Consider the following 19023-nt stretch of genomic DNA (forward strand, 5'->3'; position numbering starts at 1 on the left):
CCCCCCGACCCTGCGTGCAGAGTTCCCACCGGCTGCGACCAGGTGTGGATGGCGCCGGCGGGACTCTGCCTTTTTAGAGTGGCCGCTTGGCCCATCCGGGCTGGAGAATCAGCGGCACGGCCGCGTAGAGCGGACCGCGACCGGCGCCGTGCCATACGCCAATGGCGCCGATTCACACTGCGTGGAGAATCGCGTGCCGGCGTCGGGGCAGCGTGGCGCGGTTGCGGGGATTCTCCGGCCCGGCGCGGGGCTCGGGGAATCCTGCCCCTTAGCTGGATTTAGGCATGCCTGGTGTCACGGTCATCCATTCGATCATGGCCAGGGCTACCAGCTTGAGCATTGCCATGGTCCTTCAAACCTTTACTGCCCTCGTGCTACCTGGCCCCCAATGCAGTTGGATGAGATTTCCCCTGTGAGCATCTCAAAAAGTGATATTACAGTGGCTCTTGAAAACCTGATTCTTCTCCTGCGATGAGTCTCGCTCAGTTGCAGGCAGCTAAATCTCTGCCTGTAAACTACTGGGGTGGCATAAGATCACCTGAGTCTCCACTGAGGGTCTCTGGGTTCCTCCTGACCCTTGGAGTATGATGCTGTTTTGTCCCCTTCCTGCAAAACCACAGAATCCTGAGTCTCTCTGTTTTCCCTTCTTCCTCTCACCCTTCTCTTCTTCCTCTTCCTAATCCTTCTCTCTTCCACACTGGAGGTTGTGTCTCTAGATAAGAATGCCCATCTGTCTCAGGGGCCTCACACAGCTTGGTAATGGACAGGAAAAACATCAGGCAAAAGAGCCCACTGAATGAGAGGAAGGTCCTCCTGATGAAACAATCCCCAAAATGCTTCTCTGCTCATTCACATGAGCAGTTCCTGCAGTCACTGAAGTGTTAACTGCAAAGCCGAGACTCGGGTCTCAGCTGCAGTTTTACAACCTGCCTAAATAAACTTACCCATCAAAAAATGGATTCCCCACCTGTCGTGATTCCATCCTGAAGGTGGATTTTAAATTTTTTAAAATTTAATATATATATGTTTACGAAATGTTTTCCATATTAATCAAAACAACCCAAAAAAATCAACAGAAATAGACAGTAAAAGAGGAAAATTAAAAAGCAAAAACCCACAAAACGCTCAATTAACTTAGACAAAAAAATTAACTTAAACCCCCTAACAGCTGACGATGACGAACTCCTTAAAAAGGCACTGAATGGCTGCCATCTTAGGCAGAACCTCTCCATCGACCCCCTGATGGTGAACTTAACCTTTTCCAAATGCAGAAATGATATGAGGTCACCCAGCCAAGCCTCGGCACTAGGCGGAGTAGGAGACATCCACCCAAGCAGAATTCACCTCCGGCTATCAACGAGGCAAAGGCGAGGACATCTGTCTTCACCCCAGACTGAAGCACCGATGAATTTGACACTCCAAGTATGGCCACCAGCGGACATGGATCCAAATCTACACGGATTATCTCCGACATGGTGTTAAATAAAGCAGCCCAGAAGCTTATCAACTTGGGACAGGACCAGAACATATGTGTATGGTTAGCCGGTCCATGGGAGCAGTGCTGACACTTATACTCAAGCCTAGAGAAAAATTGGCTCAAAGAAAAAGAACAATACAGCACAGGAACAGGCCCTTTGGCCCTCCAAGCCTGTAACAGGCATGATACCAACCTTTGCCAAAACCCTCAACTCTTCCTTGTGCCGTATCCCTCTACACCCATCCTATCCATGTGTTTGTCAAGGTGTCTTGAACGCCGCTAACGCATCTGCTTCCACAACCTTCCCTGGCAACACGCTCCAGGCACTCACCACGCTCTGCGTAAAAAACCTGCCTCATACATTCCTTTAAACTTTGCCCCACGGACCTTAAACCTATGCCCCCTGGTGACTGACCCCTCCACCCTGGGAAAGAGTGCCTGCTCATCCACTCTATCCATGTCCCTCATAATCTTGTAGACCTCTATCAGGTCACCCTTCAACCTCCGTCTTTCTAATGAAAACAGTCTGAGTCTATTCAGCCTTTCCACATTGCTAAAGCGCTTCAGACCAGGCAACATCCTGGTAAACCTCCTCTGCACCCTCTCCAAAGCCTCCACATCCTTCTGGTAGTGTGGCGACCAGAATTGTGCACAATATTCCAAGTATGGCCTTACCAAGGTTCTATACAACTGGAGCATGACTTGCCAGTTTTTATACTCTTTGCCCCATCCAATGAAGGCAAGCATTCCGTATGCTTTCTTGATTACCTTGTCTACTTGTGTTGCCACCTTCAGTGATCTGTGGACCTGCATGTCCAGATCTCTCTGACTTTCTACATTCCCGCAAATCAGTACAGCCGCGGTACTGCATTCATTTGTGAGCCTACATTCCATGCTCAATTGCTGGAATGGGGCTTGAACTCATGATCTTCTAACTCAGAGAAGAGAGTGCTACCACTGAGTTGGTTTGACACTGCAGGTAGAGTACATCAGAAATACTCTTGTTGCCTTTATTTCTTAAGATATATTTTTAAAAATCTATTATAAACAATCCATCTTACATTTCTGATTAAATGCTTTTATCCATGACCCAGCCCCTCTCTAGTAGATCATTTACACATTGCCAACTTTCCAACATATGCTTAAAGTGAGAAAGTCTCTCCAACAAAAGCAGAGACTTCATGAATTACCCAGTTTGCATATACCTGTTCCGTCTTTTACGCTCCCGGCTGGAATTTTCAGATTCACTGCCACTGCCACTGGTGTTTCCACGGGATCGGGTCCTTTGACAGATAAAGTAAATATTACTTTCACAGGAATTAACTGCATTATCATTCAATATCTAGGAGGTCTTGTTGCATAGTATTAGCATCCCTAACTCTGAGCTAGAAGTTCTAGGTTCAAATCCCATGATGGACTTGTTGGCCAAGGAAGGAGCATTCATGATGTGGTTTATTGGACAGATCAACTGTCTGAGAATCCTTTCATCACCTCTCCACTATTCCCCCAAAAGGGATCAAAGTGTACGTGAAGATATGCTAACAAAGAGTTAATAACTTAAGTTACAATAATACTGGTCTAGATTTTGTGTTAAGAGGCCATGAACGCTTGCTGTTATTATGGAGTAAATCAGTCAGCGACTTTCAGAGTCTACACATCTGCAGCTAAAGGTGAGGGCAATCCAGAAATTGCTGCCTGATTTGCCCTGTTCTTCCATAAGCTGTGCTACACTAAAGACCTGCCGACAGACTCGGTATTGAAGCCAATGTACGGGTTTGATACCAGAAAAAGTTAGGGCTGGTATGTTCAAATGTTAGTGTATTTTCAATTGCGTGATAAATCAGTCAGCAACTGTCAAACAACCTCTCAGACCACTGAAAATTAATTTTTATAAACATGGAGTTACATACCCTCTTAATTTTTGTTAAAGAGGTTAATAGTATATTATTTTTGTTTTTTTCTTTCTAGAACATAGAACATAGAACATAGAACGATACAGCGCAGTACAGGCCCTTCGGCCCACGATGTTGCACCGAAACAAAAGCCATCTAACCTACACTATGCCATTATCATCCATATGTTTATCCAATAAACTTTTAAATGCCCTCAATGTTGGCGAGTTCACTACTGTAGCAGGTAGGGCATTCCACGGCCTCACTACTCTTTGCGTAAAGAACTTACCTCTGACCTCTGTCCTATATCTATTACCCCTCAGTTTAAAGTTATGTCCCCTCGTGCCAGCCATATCCATCCGCGGGAGAAGGCTCTCACTGTCCACCCTATCCAACCCCCTGATCATTTTGTATGCCTCTATTAAGTCTCCTCTTAACCTTCTTCTCTCCAACGAAAACAACCTTCAGCCTTTCCTCATAAGATTTTCCCTCCATACCAGGCAACATCCTGGTAAATCTCCTCTGCACCTGCTCCAAAGCCTCCACGTCCTTCCTATAATGCGGTGACCAGAACTGTACGCAATACTCCAAATGCGGCCGTACCAGAGTTCTGTACAGCTGCAACATGACCTCCCGACTCCGGAACTCAATCCCTCTACCAATAAAGGCCAACACTCCATAGGCCTTCTTCACAACCCTATCAACCTGGGTGGCAACTTTCAGGGATCTATGTACATGGACACCTAGATCCCTCTGCTCATCCACACTTTCAAGAACTTTACCATTAGCCAAATATTCCGCATTCCTGTTATTCCTTCCAAAGTGAATCACCTCACACTTCTCTACATTAAACTCCATTTGCCACCTCTCAGCCCAGCTCTGCAGCTTATCCATATCCCTCTGTAACCTGCTACATCCTTCCACACTATCAACAACACCACCGACTTTAGTATCGTCTGCAAATTTACTCACCCACCCTTCTGCGCCTTCCTCTAGGTCATTGATAAAAATGACAAACAGCAACAGCCCCAGAACAGATCCTTGTGGTACTCCACTTGTGACTGAACTCCATTCTGAACATTTCCCATCAACCACCACCCTCTGTCTTCTTTCAGCTAGCCAATTTCTGATCCACATCTCTAAATCACCCTCAATCCCCAGCCTCCGTATTTTTTGCAATAGCCTACCGTGGGGAACCTTATCAAACGCTTTGCTGAAATCCATATACACCACATCAACTGCTCTACCCTCGTCTACCTGTTCAGTCACCTTCTCAAAGAACTCAATAAGGTTTGTGAGGCATGACCTACCCTTCACAAAGCCATGCTGACTATCCCTGATCATATTATTCCTATCTAGATGATTATAAATCTTGTCTCTTATAATCCCCTCCAAGACTTTACCCACTACAGACGTGAGGCTCACCGGTCTATAGTTGCCGGGGTTGTCTCTGCTCCCCTTTTTGAACAAAGGGACCATATTTGCTGTCCTCCAGTCCTCTGGCACTATTCCTGTAGCCAATGATGACATAAAAATCAAAGCCAAAGGTCCAGCAATCTCTTCCCTGGCCTCCCATAGAATCCTAGGATAAATCCCATCAGGTCCCGGGGACTTATCTATTTTCAGCCTGTCCAGAATTGCCAACACCTCTTCCCTACGTACCTCAATGCCATCTATTCTATTAGCCTGGGGCTCAGCATTCTCCTCCACAACATTATCTTTTTCCTGAGTGAATACTGACGAAAAATATTCATTTAGTATCTCGCCTATCTCTTCAGACTCCACACACAATTTCCCATCCCTGTCCTTGACTGGTCCTACTCTTTCCCTAGTCATTCGCTTATTCCTGAAATACCTATAGAAAGCTTTTGGGTTTTCCTTGATCCTTCCTGCCAAATACTTCTCATGTCCCCTCCTTGCTCGTCTTAGCTCTCTCTTTAGATCCTTCCTCGCTACCTTGTAACTATCCATCGCCCCAACCGAAACTTCACACTTCATCTTCACATAGGCCTCCTTCTTCCTCTTAACAAGAGATTCCACTTCCTTGGTAAACCACGGTTCCCTCGCTCGACGCCTTCCTCCCTGTCTGACCGGTACATACTTATCAAGAACACGCAGTAGCTGATCCTTGAACAAGCCCCACTTATCCAGTGTGCCCAACACTTGCAGCCTACTTCTCCACCTTATCCCCCCCAAGTCACGTCTAATGGCATCATAATTGCCCTTCCCCCAGCTATAACTCTTGCCCTGCGGTGTATACTTATCCCTTTCCATCATTAACGTAAACGTCACCGAATTGTGGTCACTGTCCCCAAAGTGCTCTCCTACCTCCAAATCCAACACCTGGCCTGGTTCATTACCCAAAACCAAATCCAACGTGGCCTCGCCTCTTGTTGGCCTGTCAACATATTGTTTCAGGAATTTTTTTTTAATGTTTTATGTTTTTTTTATCTCCCTCTCTTTTAAACCAATCCTTCTTTCCCTTTCACTTTGATTTTTATACATGATTTTGCAATGAATTAAATATTCTAATTTATACTTTCTGGTTTAGACTCTGTGGGTGCGATTCAGCGGCCTTGTCGCGCTCGATTTAATGTCAGGACGAGGCGTTGACTTTCTGGTTTAGACTCTGTGGGTGCGATTCAGCGGCCTTGTCGCGCTCGATTTAATGTCAGGACGAGGCGTTGAATCTAGCGAGATTCACGATGCGCGAAACGCCTCGCGAGATTCAACAGACTCTCAAGTGATGTCGCAATCTGGAGCTCGCCCTCACTGGGCGTGATCCAAATCAACATATTTACAGGAGCCGCACAGCTCATTTAAATATACGTTCGCCGGATTCAACCGGCACCCAGGACTCAACGGCCGCACCTGGGAGATCTCACCAGGGCGCCGTTTAGTACTGGTGCACACAAACGTGGACTAGGCATTATGGCACCTGAGGGGGTCACCCAGGCCATTGGAGACCCCTGGATGGTCAGGGACAGGTAAGGTGGCATCCTGGCTTTCCCTCTGGCACCCAGGCACCTTGGAACTACCAGCCTGGTACCCTGGTAGTGCCAGGATACCAGGTGACACTGCCAGCTGGGCAGAGGCACTTTCAGGCTCGCAGAGGCACTTCCAGGGTACCAGATTGGCAGTGCCAGGAGTCAGGCCTGGGACCAGGGCCTTACCAGGTAGAGGAGGAGTGAGAGGCGTCCATGGGGACGTGCCAAGGTTGGGGGGAGGGTGAGGGGGGGTCATAAGGAGGGTGGGTGCAAAGATCGGGGCAGCCTTCAAAAATGGCGCCCCGATCTGCGAGGAGACAGCAGAGAATCTTTCCAAGTGTGGTTTTGGCGGAGAGAATCTCCCAGAACACAAAAAAAAAACGCTCCGAGAAACACCCGGCTAAACGTGCCGTTCAGCGGACTTCAACTCAAGTCCTCTGAATCGCACCCTGTATGTCTTACTCAGGATTCTTCAAATGATTGGTTGGAGAGTCACATTCTTGCCTGCCAAGATTCCCCTGTAGAAGACACCATGTTAAAAATGATCACTGGGACCTGCTCAAAAGCCCATGAAAAGTTTATAGCCAGGTGATAGGTGTTGTGAACATAACTTTCTTGACCAATGTGGTTTCAGGTACAGAAGGAATTAGAAGAGACCATATGAAAAATTGTAAATTGATCTTTCCATAAGAAGAATATAGTCACTGGGGAGGGGATTTTCCTTCCCGTTTTTGTTGGGTGGGAATGATGGTGGTTTGGAGAATCAAGGGGCAGCCCCAAAACGGCTTTTACACCAGTGTGATTTTGCCCCCCCCCCCCACACCAGTGTTGTAACGGGTTTCCCACCATGCAGTGACGGAAACCCCATTTGAATTAATTTACATATAATTAGTAGGCCTCCCTGTTGGAAAATCCACCGACGTATGGGGGGAGGGAAGGTTTTTGTTGGGGAGGATCAGGATGGGGGTGTTCCCTTGGGGATGGAGAGGGTGGCCCATGTCCGTGGAGGAGTGGAGGTTCCTTGGTGGGGTGGGGGTTCCATGTCTGTGATGGGGGATTTCCTGGGAGGGGGATCCTGTATCTGTTGTGGGAAGGTTTCACGTGTCAGTGGGAGGAGTGGGGGGTAGGGGTGGGGGGGGGGTGGGGGGGATCCTTTTCTTATTTTTATTAGATCAGGGCACCCTGCGGGGAGGATGGGCTTTGTGGGACCCACCTCCAGGATTTATTTTGACGAAGTATAAAAGAACTGGCAATGAGCCGGCGGTTAGCGCAGTGCTTTTCCCGCCTGAGTTGACACTAAGTCCAAAAAAATGAGAAAATTCTGTCCGGTGTCTTAAAGGAAAGTGTATTTAGTTAGGCATTGGGAATCCACAGCGAGTAAAAGTAAAATACATTTATTTAAACAACAAGTATATACATGAGTCCTAGTTTTATTAAAAATATGTTTATTCAGAATATTTCAACAAAATTTTCAACCATACAACCCCCCCCCCCCCCGTAACAAAAAGAAAAGAGAAGTCGCAGAGCAAGACATAAACATATCAAATCGACATAATACAGAGCTTTGTACATTGGATTCCTCCTGCACATATCAACTTTCCTGAACATTTATGTGTTTACTTGCTCAACTGCCCCTAAAACCCCCCTTCCCCATCCCATCACATCCCCCCCACCCCCCGCCCGCCGCCCCCCCCCCCCCCCACCCCCCCACCACCACCACCCTGGGTTGCTGCTGCTGCTGACCAAACTTCATCTAACGCTCCACGAGATAGTCTAGGAACGGTTGCCACCGCCTGGAGAACCCCTGTACAGACCCTCTCATGGCAAACTTTATCTTCTACAACTTGATAAACCCTGCCATGTCATTTATCCAGGCTTCCACACTGGGGGGCTTCGCCTCTTTCCACATTGACAAGATCCTTCGCCGGGCTACCAGGGACGCAAAGGCCAGAATGCCGGCCTCTTTCGCCTCCTGCACTCCCGGCTCGTCCGCCACTCCAAATAGTGCTTGCCCCCAACTTGGCTTGACCTGGACTTTCACCGCCTTAGATATAGTTCTCGCAACACCCCTCCAGAACCCATCCAGTCCCGGGCACGACCAGAACATATGGGCGTGGTTCGCCGGGCTTCTTGAGCACCTCCCACATCTGTCCTCCACCCCAAAAAACCTACTCAGCCTCGCCCCTGTCATATGCGACATGAGCCCTGGTTAAGCATCACTGGGTATTCTCTCTTTAATGGTCGGTTCCACACTGGTCGACCATTTGTACCAGTACGGGTACAAATATTAATCGAACTGATTTGTAATTTCTGGAGGTGATGGTCGCGGGTGAGAGGAAGGGAATGGTTGGCAATGGAACTAGGAAACCTGGGTTTTCCTAGCTTTTCGGGATGATACTGGCTTTGTGAACAGTTTAGACGGAGGAGAGTGAAGTCCGATAGTGCTTGATGTGGATCAGGCAGATGTGGAGATGGATGGTTTTGTGCATGGCATGTGCTGCTCGTCACTGGGAGTTACTGATAAGAAAATAAAAAGGTTATATTCCTGAAATCATTGATGGGCTGCAGATTAGTGGCCCATTCAGCATCTGAAATATTGATTTATTTGGCATAAGTAATGAAACTCTGGCTCTACTTACCACCTGATATAAACAGTTTGGGTTGTGTTAATTTCTTTTTAAAAAGCTTTTTGTCCGCCATATTTTCATCAATTCCACCATAGAAACAAAAAAAACCAGGAAACCAACAAAACAACCCCACCAATGTAAAACCTAAAACATCAACTCGCAAGTTAAACAATGAAAAACAAACAGCAAACAACCCACCCCTCCGTCCCCCTCCCTGCCTTAACATTCAACAGCAACCAATTCCTGAAAGTGCATGATAAACAAACCCTACGAATTGTAGAACCCCTCCTTCAACCCCCCCTTCACTCAAACTTCACCTTCTCCAGAGTCAAAAATCTCCAGCAGGTCCCCCGCTACACAGGGCAGAGAAGTTGACTTCCACCCCAGCAGGACCCGCCTACGAGCAATCAGCGAGGTGAAGGCTAAACATCTGCCCCTGCACCCACCTGCAACTCGGGTTAGTTCGTCACTCCGAAAATGGCTTCTAGGGGACAAGGCTCCACATCCATATGCAACACCCCTGAGATAGTGCAAATACCTCCCTCCAAAATCTTTCCAGCTTTGGGCAGGACCAAAACATATGAACATGGTTTGCGGGGCCCTTCCCACATCGCTCGCAGACATCCTCCATCCCCTCAAACAACCAGCTCATCCTAGTTTGTGTGAGGTGCGCCCTATACACAACCTTCAATTGTATCAGTCCCAATCTCGCGCACCCTTCGCAGCATCTCACACCACAGTTCCTCTTCCATTGCCCCCGCCCCCCCCAACCCGGCTCTTCCTCCCACTTCACCTTAAACTCCCCCAAGGACACCCTGTCCTCCACCAAAATCCTCCCAGAAATCGCCGATACCACCCTCTTCTCCAACTCACCCCCCCCCCCACCCCCCCGCACCGACAGTACCACTTCCAACAGCAAGAGGGCCGGTATTACCGGGAAGGTCGGGAAAACCTTCCTTGCAAAACCTGAAGGTGCCTAAACCCTTGCTTGCCCCTGCACCAACTGTACTTCTCTCCCAGCTCCTCCAAGCTCAGAAATCATCCTCCCAGCAACAGATCTTTTATTTCCTTAATCCCCCTCTCCAAAACCTTGCATCCAGCTTCCCACGCTCCAACCCATAATTTCCCCTAATTGGCATCCCCCCTGACCCGGCCCCCAGCTTAAAGTGGTGCCTAAACTGCCTCCAGACCTTCAAAGTGGCCACCACCACCGGACTCCCCCAAATACTTACCCAGTGCCATCGGGAGCAGTGCCTTTGCCAGCGCCCTTAACCCCGACCCCCTACACGAGCCCTCCTCCATCTTAACCCATCAGGACTCTCCTCCTCCCCCCCAACCTCCCTCTTAACCCAGCCCCACACCTTCTCCGCATTCGCCACCCAGTAACAGTACAGTAAGTTTGGCAGGCCTAGCCAACCCCCCTTCCCCCTCTGTCGCCCTCTCTGCAAGAACTCTTTGTTCTTTGTTCTTTGTTTATACCTCCTAACTCATTCCACCTTCCCTCCCCACAAATAAACAAGGTGACTAATTTTTCCAGCTCCTTGAAGAACGATTTTGTTAGAAAGACCGGAAGACACTAAAATAGGAACAGAAATCGCGGCAGCACATTCATTTTAACTGCCTGCACCCGGCCCACCAACGACAGAGGGAGGTTGTCCCACCGTGCCAAATCGGCCTTCACCCTCCCCAACAAACTAGTAAAATTATACCTTCAGAGCCAAGTACCTAAAGTGGGTTGCTGCCCTACGAAGTGGCAGCCCCCCCCCCCCCACCTCCAGGTGGGATACCATAAAATATTCGCTCTTAACTAGGTTCAATTTATACCCCGAGAACAACCCAAATCTTTGGAGCAGCCTCACTATATTTCCCACCAACGTGCTCGGCTCTGGGATGTACAGTAGCAACTCATCAGCATAGAAGGATACCCTATGCTCCTCCCCCTCGTCACTAGCCCCCTCCACACCCCTGAGCTCCTTAGAGTGATGGCCAATGGCTCTATAGCCAATGCAAACAACAGGGGGGGACATAGGACACCCCTACCTAGTACCCCGGTGCAGAGCAAAAAACTCCAAATTCACATTATAAGTGTCTCCCTATACAGCAGCCGTAAACCTCGGCCCGATCCCAAATCTTTCCAAGACCACCATCAAGTACCCCCACTCTACCCAATCAAATGCCTTCTCTGCATCCAGTGCCACCACCACCTCCGTCTCCTTTCCCTCCACGTTCATAGACTGGTCGGCCAACATACATCTCCTTCTCCCCACGTTCATAGACTGCCCCCTCGCCCTTTCAACTGGTGCACCGCTTTCTCTGTGGACAACTGGTTGAACTTTGCCTGAAGCTCCTTCCTCCTGGCCAAGAGGGCTGGGTCCAGGTCCCCCACGTACCTCCTATCCACCTCCAGCATCTCCTCTATCAATTTTTAACGCTCCTCTCTCTCTTCCTTATCCATCTTAGCCTTAAATGAAATCATCTCCCCCTTACTACTGCCTTCAGAGCTTCCCAAACCACCAACTGCAAAACTTCTCCTGTGCAATTAAACACCACATATTCCTCGATCACTTTCCCGATCTTGTCGCAAAAACTCCACGTCCATTCTCCAGCCCGGCCTCTGGGCCACCCCCTTCTCCAGAACCACATCCACCCAATGCGGCGCAAGGTCCAAAATCAATATCGCTGAATACACTGACCTTTTCACCCAGGCCAATAACACCTTCTCCACCCTGAAAAAGTCTATTCTTGATTACACTTAATGTACCAGAGAGAAAAATGAATACTCTCGCTCCCTCGGGTGCAGGACCCTCCAAGGGTCCACTCCTCCCATCTCTCCCATAAGCCCAGCACCGCCTTCACCTCCCCTGACTGGGCTAGCAAGCGCGGCTGCCGACCTGTCCACCCTCGGCTCTTGCACCATATTCCAGTCCCCCCCCCTTTATATTAACCCCTGGGCATTCAAGTCTGGGATGGCACCCAGCATCCTCTTCGCAAACCCTACATGGTCCCAGTTGGGGCTATATACACCCGCCAGCGCCACCAACCTCCCCTCTATCGCCCCAATCACAATCACGTACCTTCCCCCCCGGTCTGTCAGCAACTTCTCCATCTGATACCGCTTCCCCACATTACTATTCTGACTGGTGGTCTCTCACTCCCCCCCCCCCCCCCCACCTATCCGCCATCATTATTACCCCCAGGCCCTACCCGCACCATCCCTTTGCTGCCGTCGAAACCCCCCCCTCTTCTAGAATCCCCCCAATTCACTTCCTCTTGAAAACACCTCTCCCAGTATCTCATTTTACACTTCCCGGGCCCATTGAAACCTGCTCATCCAGGTTCCAATGACCCCGGCCCTTCCCCCCACCACCTCCTATTCTAGTGCCAAGGACCCCCTCCTCCCAATCTCCTCCCCCATGCCGGTCCCTAAAAACATAGACAAACAATCCTAACCAGTGCAAAAATCCGTGCCCCAGAAAACCGCTTAACTCCAAAGTTCAATAATCTCCTACCTGCTGTACCTCACACCACAGGGTACACCGCCAACCAACCCAACAACCACACCTCAACTGTTCCCCTCCCTCATACAAAACAAATAAACCTCCTGAAACAAATAGCTAGAAATGAGACTGTATACAGCATTTCACCCCCTTCCCTCAGTCCAAAGCCAAACCTCAGTCCCATCTCTCATTTTAACCCCAGTCCTTCAGTCTTCATGAATGCCTCCGCCGCCTCCACCGTCTCAAAGTAGAAGTCTTTCAAGTTGTAGGTCACCTCAGCTTCGCCAGGTGGACCACGCCGAACCTCACACCATTACTGTAGAGTGCCGCCTTCACCCGACCAAAGGCCGCCCGCCTTCGCGCCAGCTCCATGGTTAAGTCCTTGGTATATATGAATACCAACTCCTTCCCACTTCACCTCAGGTGGAATTTGTGAAACCAAATTATGACCGTCCTTGATGGCTCATTTGTTTTCTACTTGGGGCTGAGCGGCCGATGTGCCCTGCCCTGTTCATTCCGGGAGGGTTCTTCCTCCTCCCCCTGCAACTCCACCAGCATCTTTGTGAAGTACTCAGTCGGCCTCAGGCCCTCCAACCACTCGGGCAAACTTACAATTCTTAAATTTTGCTGCCTCGACCTGTTCACCAGGACCTACACCTTGGCTCTGAGTCCTTTGTTGGCCTCCACCACCCTCCACTACTTCTCACCCATCGAGGTGAATTGGGCACTATGTTGAGACAGAGCTTCCACCAACCCCTTCAACATATGTCCTTGCTCCCGTACCTTGGCCGATGTCTTCAACACTGCCGCCTTCACCGGGGCCATCGCCTCCTCCACTAGCTCCTTCATCGTTGCCATCAACTCCTTCCACATCATCTCCATGTGTTTGGCGATCTGTTTTTCAAACTCTCCAGCCATCACCTCGGTCAAAGTCTTTACTGTGAAGGGCTCCACCCAACGACCCAGCCTCCGCCATCTTTCCTGCTGCCGGGCTGACCCAGTCGCTCGACGGCGAACTTTCACTCGGCCCTTCTTCCCAGCGGCTTTTTCCTGGGGCTTTGACATTCCCCACCATCCTTATGTCTTCCTGCACCAGCTTATTCAAAAAGTGCCCCTGGGACCGGGCATTGAACTCCAAAAACCGAGCCTCGAGCAGGAGCCACCCAACGTACGACTTCCACCCACATGCCACCACCAGAAGTCCCCCAGATTGTGTTACTTTTTAATTGACCTCTTTATGAGTTACAATCATTTCATTTTCTGACTTCTGTTAAAAAAAATTTTTTTTTTTTTAAATTTAGAGTACCCAATTCATTTTTTCCAATTAAGGGGTAATTTAACGTGGGCAATCCACCTACCCTGGTTGTGGGGGTGAAACCCACGCAAACACGCGGAGAATGTGCAAACTCCACACGGACAGTGACCCAGAGCCGGGATCGAACCTGGGACCTCGATGCCGTGAGGCTGCAGTGCTAACCACTGCCTCGACTTCTGCAAATTTTAGGGACTATATTTTTTCCCTAATGGTGTAAAACAATACTTTCAAGGGAGCAAATTTAACTTCACAAATGTATGAACTGACGCTTGGTGCATCAGGAAAGTTCTCTTAATCGAATTTTAAAATTCCACATCAGCTAAACAAAAAACGGATTGCTGCAATTTTGAGCATTCATTTTACAAGAATAACCTCAATGCTGCGACTTGGAAACCTTTCTGGTGAAAAATTAAGAATTTGGCCATTCAGTTGAAGGTTAAAGATTTCATAACTTTGGCACACCAAATGTATCTTTTGCTGTGTAAGGCCGCGCATAATAATTTTAGAAGTGCTTTTTGTCTTAGAAAACATCGGCATACACAAACCAACAATCAGAAGGAAATTAGCAAGAGCATTACATTGTTGCACTGTGCATTTTCTGGCAGGAATGTGCACTGTGGCTTCTTTTTAAAATAGCCTACCTTCTCTTTTGTTGCTTTGGATCTATATCCTCTCCATTGTTTTGGTTCTTCCTGGTTGGGTCAAACAAGTTGAAACCAAATTACATCTGTTTTTCCTTCTACATCAGACATTTGCACTGAACAAAGATTTACCGCCAAGGAAGCTATACACATTCATCTCTGAGCAAGGGTTTATACATTCAGAAACGTGGGTCTGCATATAACATGGGTTTTCTTGTAGAGCAGAGATGGTTGAGGGGACATTTAATAGAGATATTCAAAATCATGGTAAAGTCAATGAGGAGAAATTGGTTCCAGTGACCAGAGGATACAGATTTCAGCTGTCTGGAAAAGAGCCAGAAGGTGACCTGAGGATGTTTTTATACAGTGAGTTGTTATAATCTTGAATGCTCTTCCTGAACAGATGATAAAGCTAGATTCAATAATAACTATCAAAAGAAAATTGGGATAACTGTTTAAAGCAGAAAAATTTGCAGGACTATGAGGAAAAGTAGGGGTATGGGACTAAACTGAATACTTCCTTTAAAGGGCTGATGCAGATATGATTGGGCTGAATGCTCTCCTTCCGTGCTTAGCATGTTTGGCCCAAAGGGAGCAGCTGTAGGCCTGATGGTAGGCCAATACCATCGAATCCCGACTGTGAATCCCGGAGGCCATTCGGCCCATTAGGTTAGCACTGACCATCCGAAATAGCACCCTACCTAGACCCAATCCTCCTGCCCTATCCCTGTATCCCCACAACCCCACCAAATCTGCACATATTTGGACTTTGGAAGGAAGCCGGAGCACCCGGAAGAAACCCACTCATATACGGGGAGAACATACAAACTCCACACAGTCATCATGGCTGGAATAAAACCCAGGTCCCTGGCGCTGCGAGGCACAAGTGCAAACCACTGTGCCACCTTTAAAATGTTGAAAGTCCATCATTATTCCTTGCAACGTTGCACAAGGCTGCTTACCTCACATTGTATTCAGCATTACCCAGCCTGACTGCACCTCCATTATAACCTGTTTTCTGGTGGCTCTAGCAAAAGACACATCCTGACAAAATGTTGGGTGTCAACATATTGAATCAAAGATACTCAAGTCTTAAGCAGGCCAAACCAGGTGGCAGCAAGTCCCCTTCTCTGAAGGGCATTAATGAACCATTTGTGTTTTTACCCCCATGGTTTCTTTCATGATTGTCTTTCTTGCACCAATCCCCAAATTTTCTGATTTTATTCAGGTTTATTAAAATGTGTCATGTGAGTGTACCTTTAAGAAATGGATGTTTATAAAATAGCTGTAGTGGATGTACCTTTAAGAAATGGGTGTTCATCAGTGATGTCAGAGTGTGGGTGGAGCTGGGCTGTCTGTCTGTTTTTACTTCCGCTTTGGGCTGTCTGCTACAAGGTGTGTTTCAGTTTTGTTTTGGAGATCTGGATAGCTGCAGTCATAGCAAGAAGGTGTATTAGTCTCTCTCTCTGCAATCTAAAGACTGTCTACAGATCCTTTGGCGATTTAAAAATACTACCTGTTTCCGTAGTGAAGTTAAACCTAATGTCTTTCTGTAAAAAGTTTTTTTTTGTCTTATGGATGTTGCAAGGAAAGATTAAGAGTTACTTATAGAGTACTGTATTCTTTGAGGGATTTATTGGTGTTAATAGTTGTTAAGATGTTTACTGTGGGTTTATAAAGTGTTAACTGATTTCATAAATAAACATTGCTTTAATTTAAAAGTACTTTAACTGTCTGTTGCACTACACCTGTAAGATAGGCCTGTGTGCTCCCCATAACCACAATCGATTAAAAGTTGTGGGTCAGGTGAACTCCATGATACACTTTGGGGTTCTTTCGACCCTGGCCCATAACAAATGAGATAGAGATATTTCTGATTTTAAAAACGGGTTAAAGGGGTATGAGGAACAGATAGGGAGGTGGATTTAAGACCAGAAAGAGATCAGCCTTGATCTGATTGAATGGCTGAGTAGGCTCGAAGGGCTGAATTGCCTACTTCTGCTAATTCCTATGTTTCTCTGTGTGGTAGTCGGTATTAGGGATATTACGGTACCCTGAATAATGCTGTAAGACCATTGGTGTGGGAGGTACCTGAGACTGCAATTTTCATTGGTGAAGCCTGCCTGTTGGTTCCGCCCAGTAAGGCGGAGTGTAAGAGCCTGTGTCTCCCCAGCAGCCGCATTCTGTACCTGCACTGCTGGGGGAAACATCTAGTGCAATAAAGCCTTCAATTGTCTCCAATCTCGTCTCAGGAGTTATTGATGGAGCATCAATGTATTACACTAGATTTTAAAGAATGGAGTTCCGAATCAAGCCGGAGTGTCTGCAACTCAGCCCCCACGCGGCAAACTCAGCGGCAACCTTCAAACACTGGCTGGCGTGCTTCAAAGGGTACCTCAGGACAGCCACAACTGAACCTACGGAGGACCAGAAACTGCAAGTTCTCCACTCGAGGGTGAGCCCAGAGATCTACACCCTCATCGAGGATGCGGACGATTTCGAGGCCGCAATGACCCTGCTGAAAGGACACAATATTCGCCCAGTAAACCAGGTCTACGCCCGACAGCGACGAGGCGACAAATCCCCGGGGAATCACTGGAGGAGTTCTACCGTGTGCTTCTGGTATTCGGGAGTAACTGTGACTGCCCGCAAGTTTCAGCCAGCGACCACACAGAACTTTTGATCCGTGACACTTTTGTTGCAGGTATGCTGTCCTCCCAAATCCGCTAGCGATTGCTGGAGAAAGGGACACTAGGCCTCAAGGAGGCACGGGCCCTTGCTAGCTCCCTGGATGTGGCCTCCCGAAACGCCCGCGCTTACGTCCTTGACTGCGCGGCAGCCCCTTGGTCAGCGTGGAACCCCCCTGCGGCCGACTCCGATGCATCCCCCATCCCCCCACAAGCTTGTGCTGCGAGACAGCCAGGCAACCCCAGGGGGCCCTGCTGCTATTTTTGTGGGCAAGCCAAGCACCCCCGGCAGCGCTGCCTGGCCCGCTCCTCCATCTGCAAAGGGTGTGGCAAAAAGGGCCATTTCGTGGCAGTATGCCAGACCCGGGCAGTCGCCGCGGTCTCCGGGGGCAAACCACATGTGGCCTCTGGGCGCCGCCATCTTGTCCCCCGGGGACCACTTGCGACGGATGGGCGCCGCCATCTTGTACACCTCCAGACATGTGCAACCAGTGGGCGTCGCCATCTTGGCTGGACTCTCAGGATCCCGACTCGGGTGACCAAACACCGCCCGAGGAAAAAATCCAAATTTGGCCACGACTTGCCTCAGTGACCCTGGACCAGTCTCAGCCCCGAACACTCTCGACTGCGACGACGACCGTGCTCATGAACGGGCATAAAACATCCTGCCTGATCGACTCTGAGAGCACAGAGAGCTTCATACACCCCAATACGGTAGGGCGCTGTTCTCTTCCCATCCACCCAGTCAACCAAAAAATCTCTCTGGCGTCTGGGTCTCACTCGGTAGAGATCAAAGGGATCTGCATAGCGAACCTCACAGTCCAGGGAACACTCCTAGGGTTAGACTTCCAATGTAACCTCCAGAGCTTAACTTTTAAATTCGGCGGCCCTATTCCCGTACCAACCTCCCCGAACAGGTGCCGGAATGTGGCGACTAGGGGCTTTTCACAGTACCTTCATTTGAACCCTACTTGTGACAATAAGCGATTTTAATTAATTTAATTTAATCACTGTCTGCAGCCTCGCGACCCTCAAAGTAGATCTACCTTCCCTGTTTGCGAACCTCACCCCGGATTGCAAACCCGTTGCCACCAGGAACAGACGGTACAGTGCCCAGGACCGGACCTTCATTAGGTCTGAGGTCCAGCGGTTACTGAAGGAAGGTATTATTGAGGCTAGCAACAGTCCCTGGCGAGCTCAAGTAGTGGTTGTAAAGACCAGGGAGAAGCATAGGATGGTCATCGATTATAGTCAGACCATCAACAGGTATACGCAGCTCGATGCGTACCCTCTCCCCCGCATATCTGATCTGGTCAATCAGATTGCACAATACAAGGTCTTTTCCACGGTGGATCTAAAATCCGCCTACCATCAGCTCCCCATCCGCCCTAGCGACCGCAAATACACTGCATTCGAAGCAGATGGGCGGCTCTACCACTTCCTAAGGGTTCCCTTCGGTGTCACAAATGGAGTTTTGGTCTTCCAACGGTAGATGGACCGAATGGTTGACCGGTACGGTTTGCGGGCCACGTTTCCATACCTCGATAACGTCACCATCTGCGGCCATGACCAGCAGGACCACGACACCAACCTCCGAAAATTCCTCCATACCGCAAGAATCCTTAATCTAACACGTAACAAGGACAAATGCATGTTCAGCACCGACCGTCTCGCCATCCTCGGCTACGTAGTGCATGATGGAGTTATAGGCCCAGATCCCGAACGCATGCGCGTTGGAGTTCCCCCTCCCCCACTGCTCCAAGGCCCTGAAACGCTGCCTGGGATTTTTTTCGTATTATGCCCAGTGGGTCCCCAACTATGCGGACAAGACCTGCCCACTAATTCAATCCACGGTTTTTCCTCTGTCGGCAGAGGCCCGCCAGGCCTTCAGCCACATCAA

General features: G+C 48.8%; 1 protein-coding gene across 8 annotated transcripts in view; it reads right to left on the reverse strand.

Annotated features, from left to right (window-relative positions):
- The window catches only part of epb41l4a (erythrocyte membrane protein band 4.1 like 4A), a 323866-nt gene that overhangs the window by 37020 nt on the left and 267823 nt on the right, over nt 1-19023 (reverse strand). For all 8 annotated transcript variants that reach the window (XR_011949090.1, XM_072516431.1, XM_072516433.1 and 5 more), the window contains 2 exons: nt 14437-14487; nt 2683-2760 (listed from right to left, as the gene is read on the reverse strand). Coding sequence is in view for 7 of the 8 variants with exons in the window: in XM_072516431.1 (XP_072372532.1) it covers nt 2683-2760; nt 14437-14487 (129 nt within the window). In the remaining variant the exon portion in view is untranslated. The remainder of the gene's footprint in view (nt 1-2682; nt 2761-14436; nt 14488-19023) is intronic.

The sequence above is a fragment of the Scyliorhinus torazame genome, chromosome 9 (genome assembly GCF_047496885.1).
Source record: "Scyliorhinus torazame isolate Kashiwa2021f chromosome 9, sScyTor2.1, whole genome shotgun sequence".
NCBI lineage: Eukaryota > Metazoa > Chordata > Chondrichthyes > Carcharhiniformes > Scyliorhinidae > Scyliorhinus > Scyliorhinus torazame.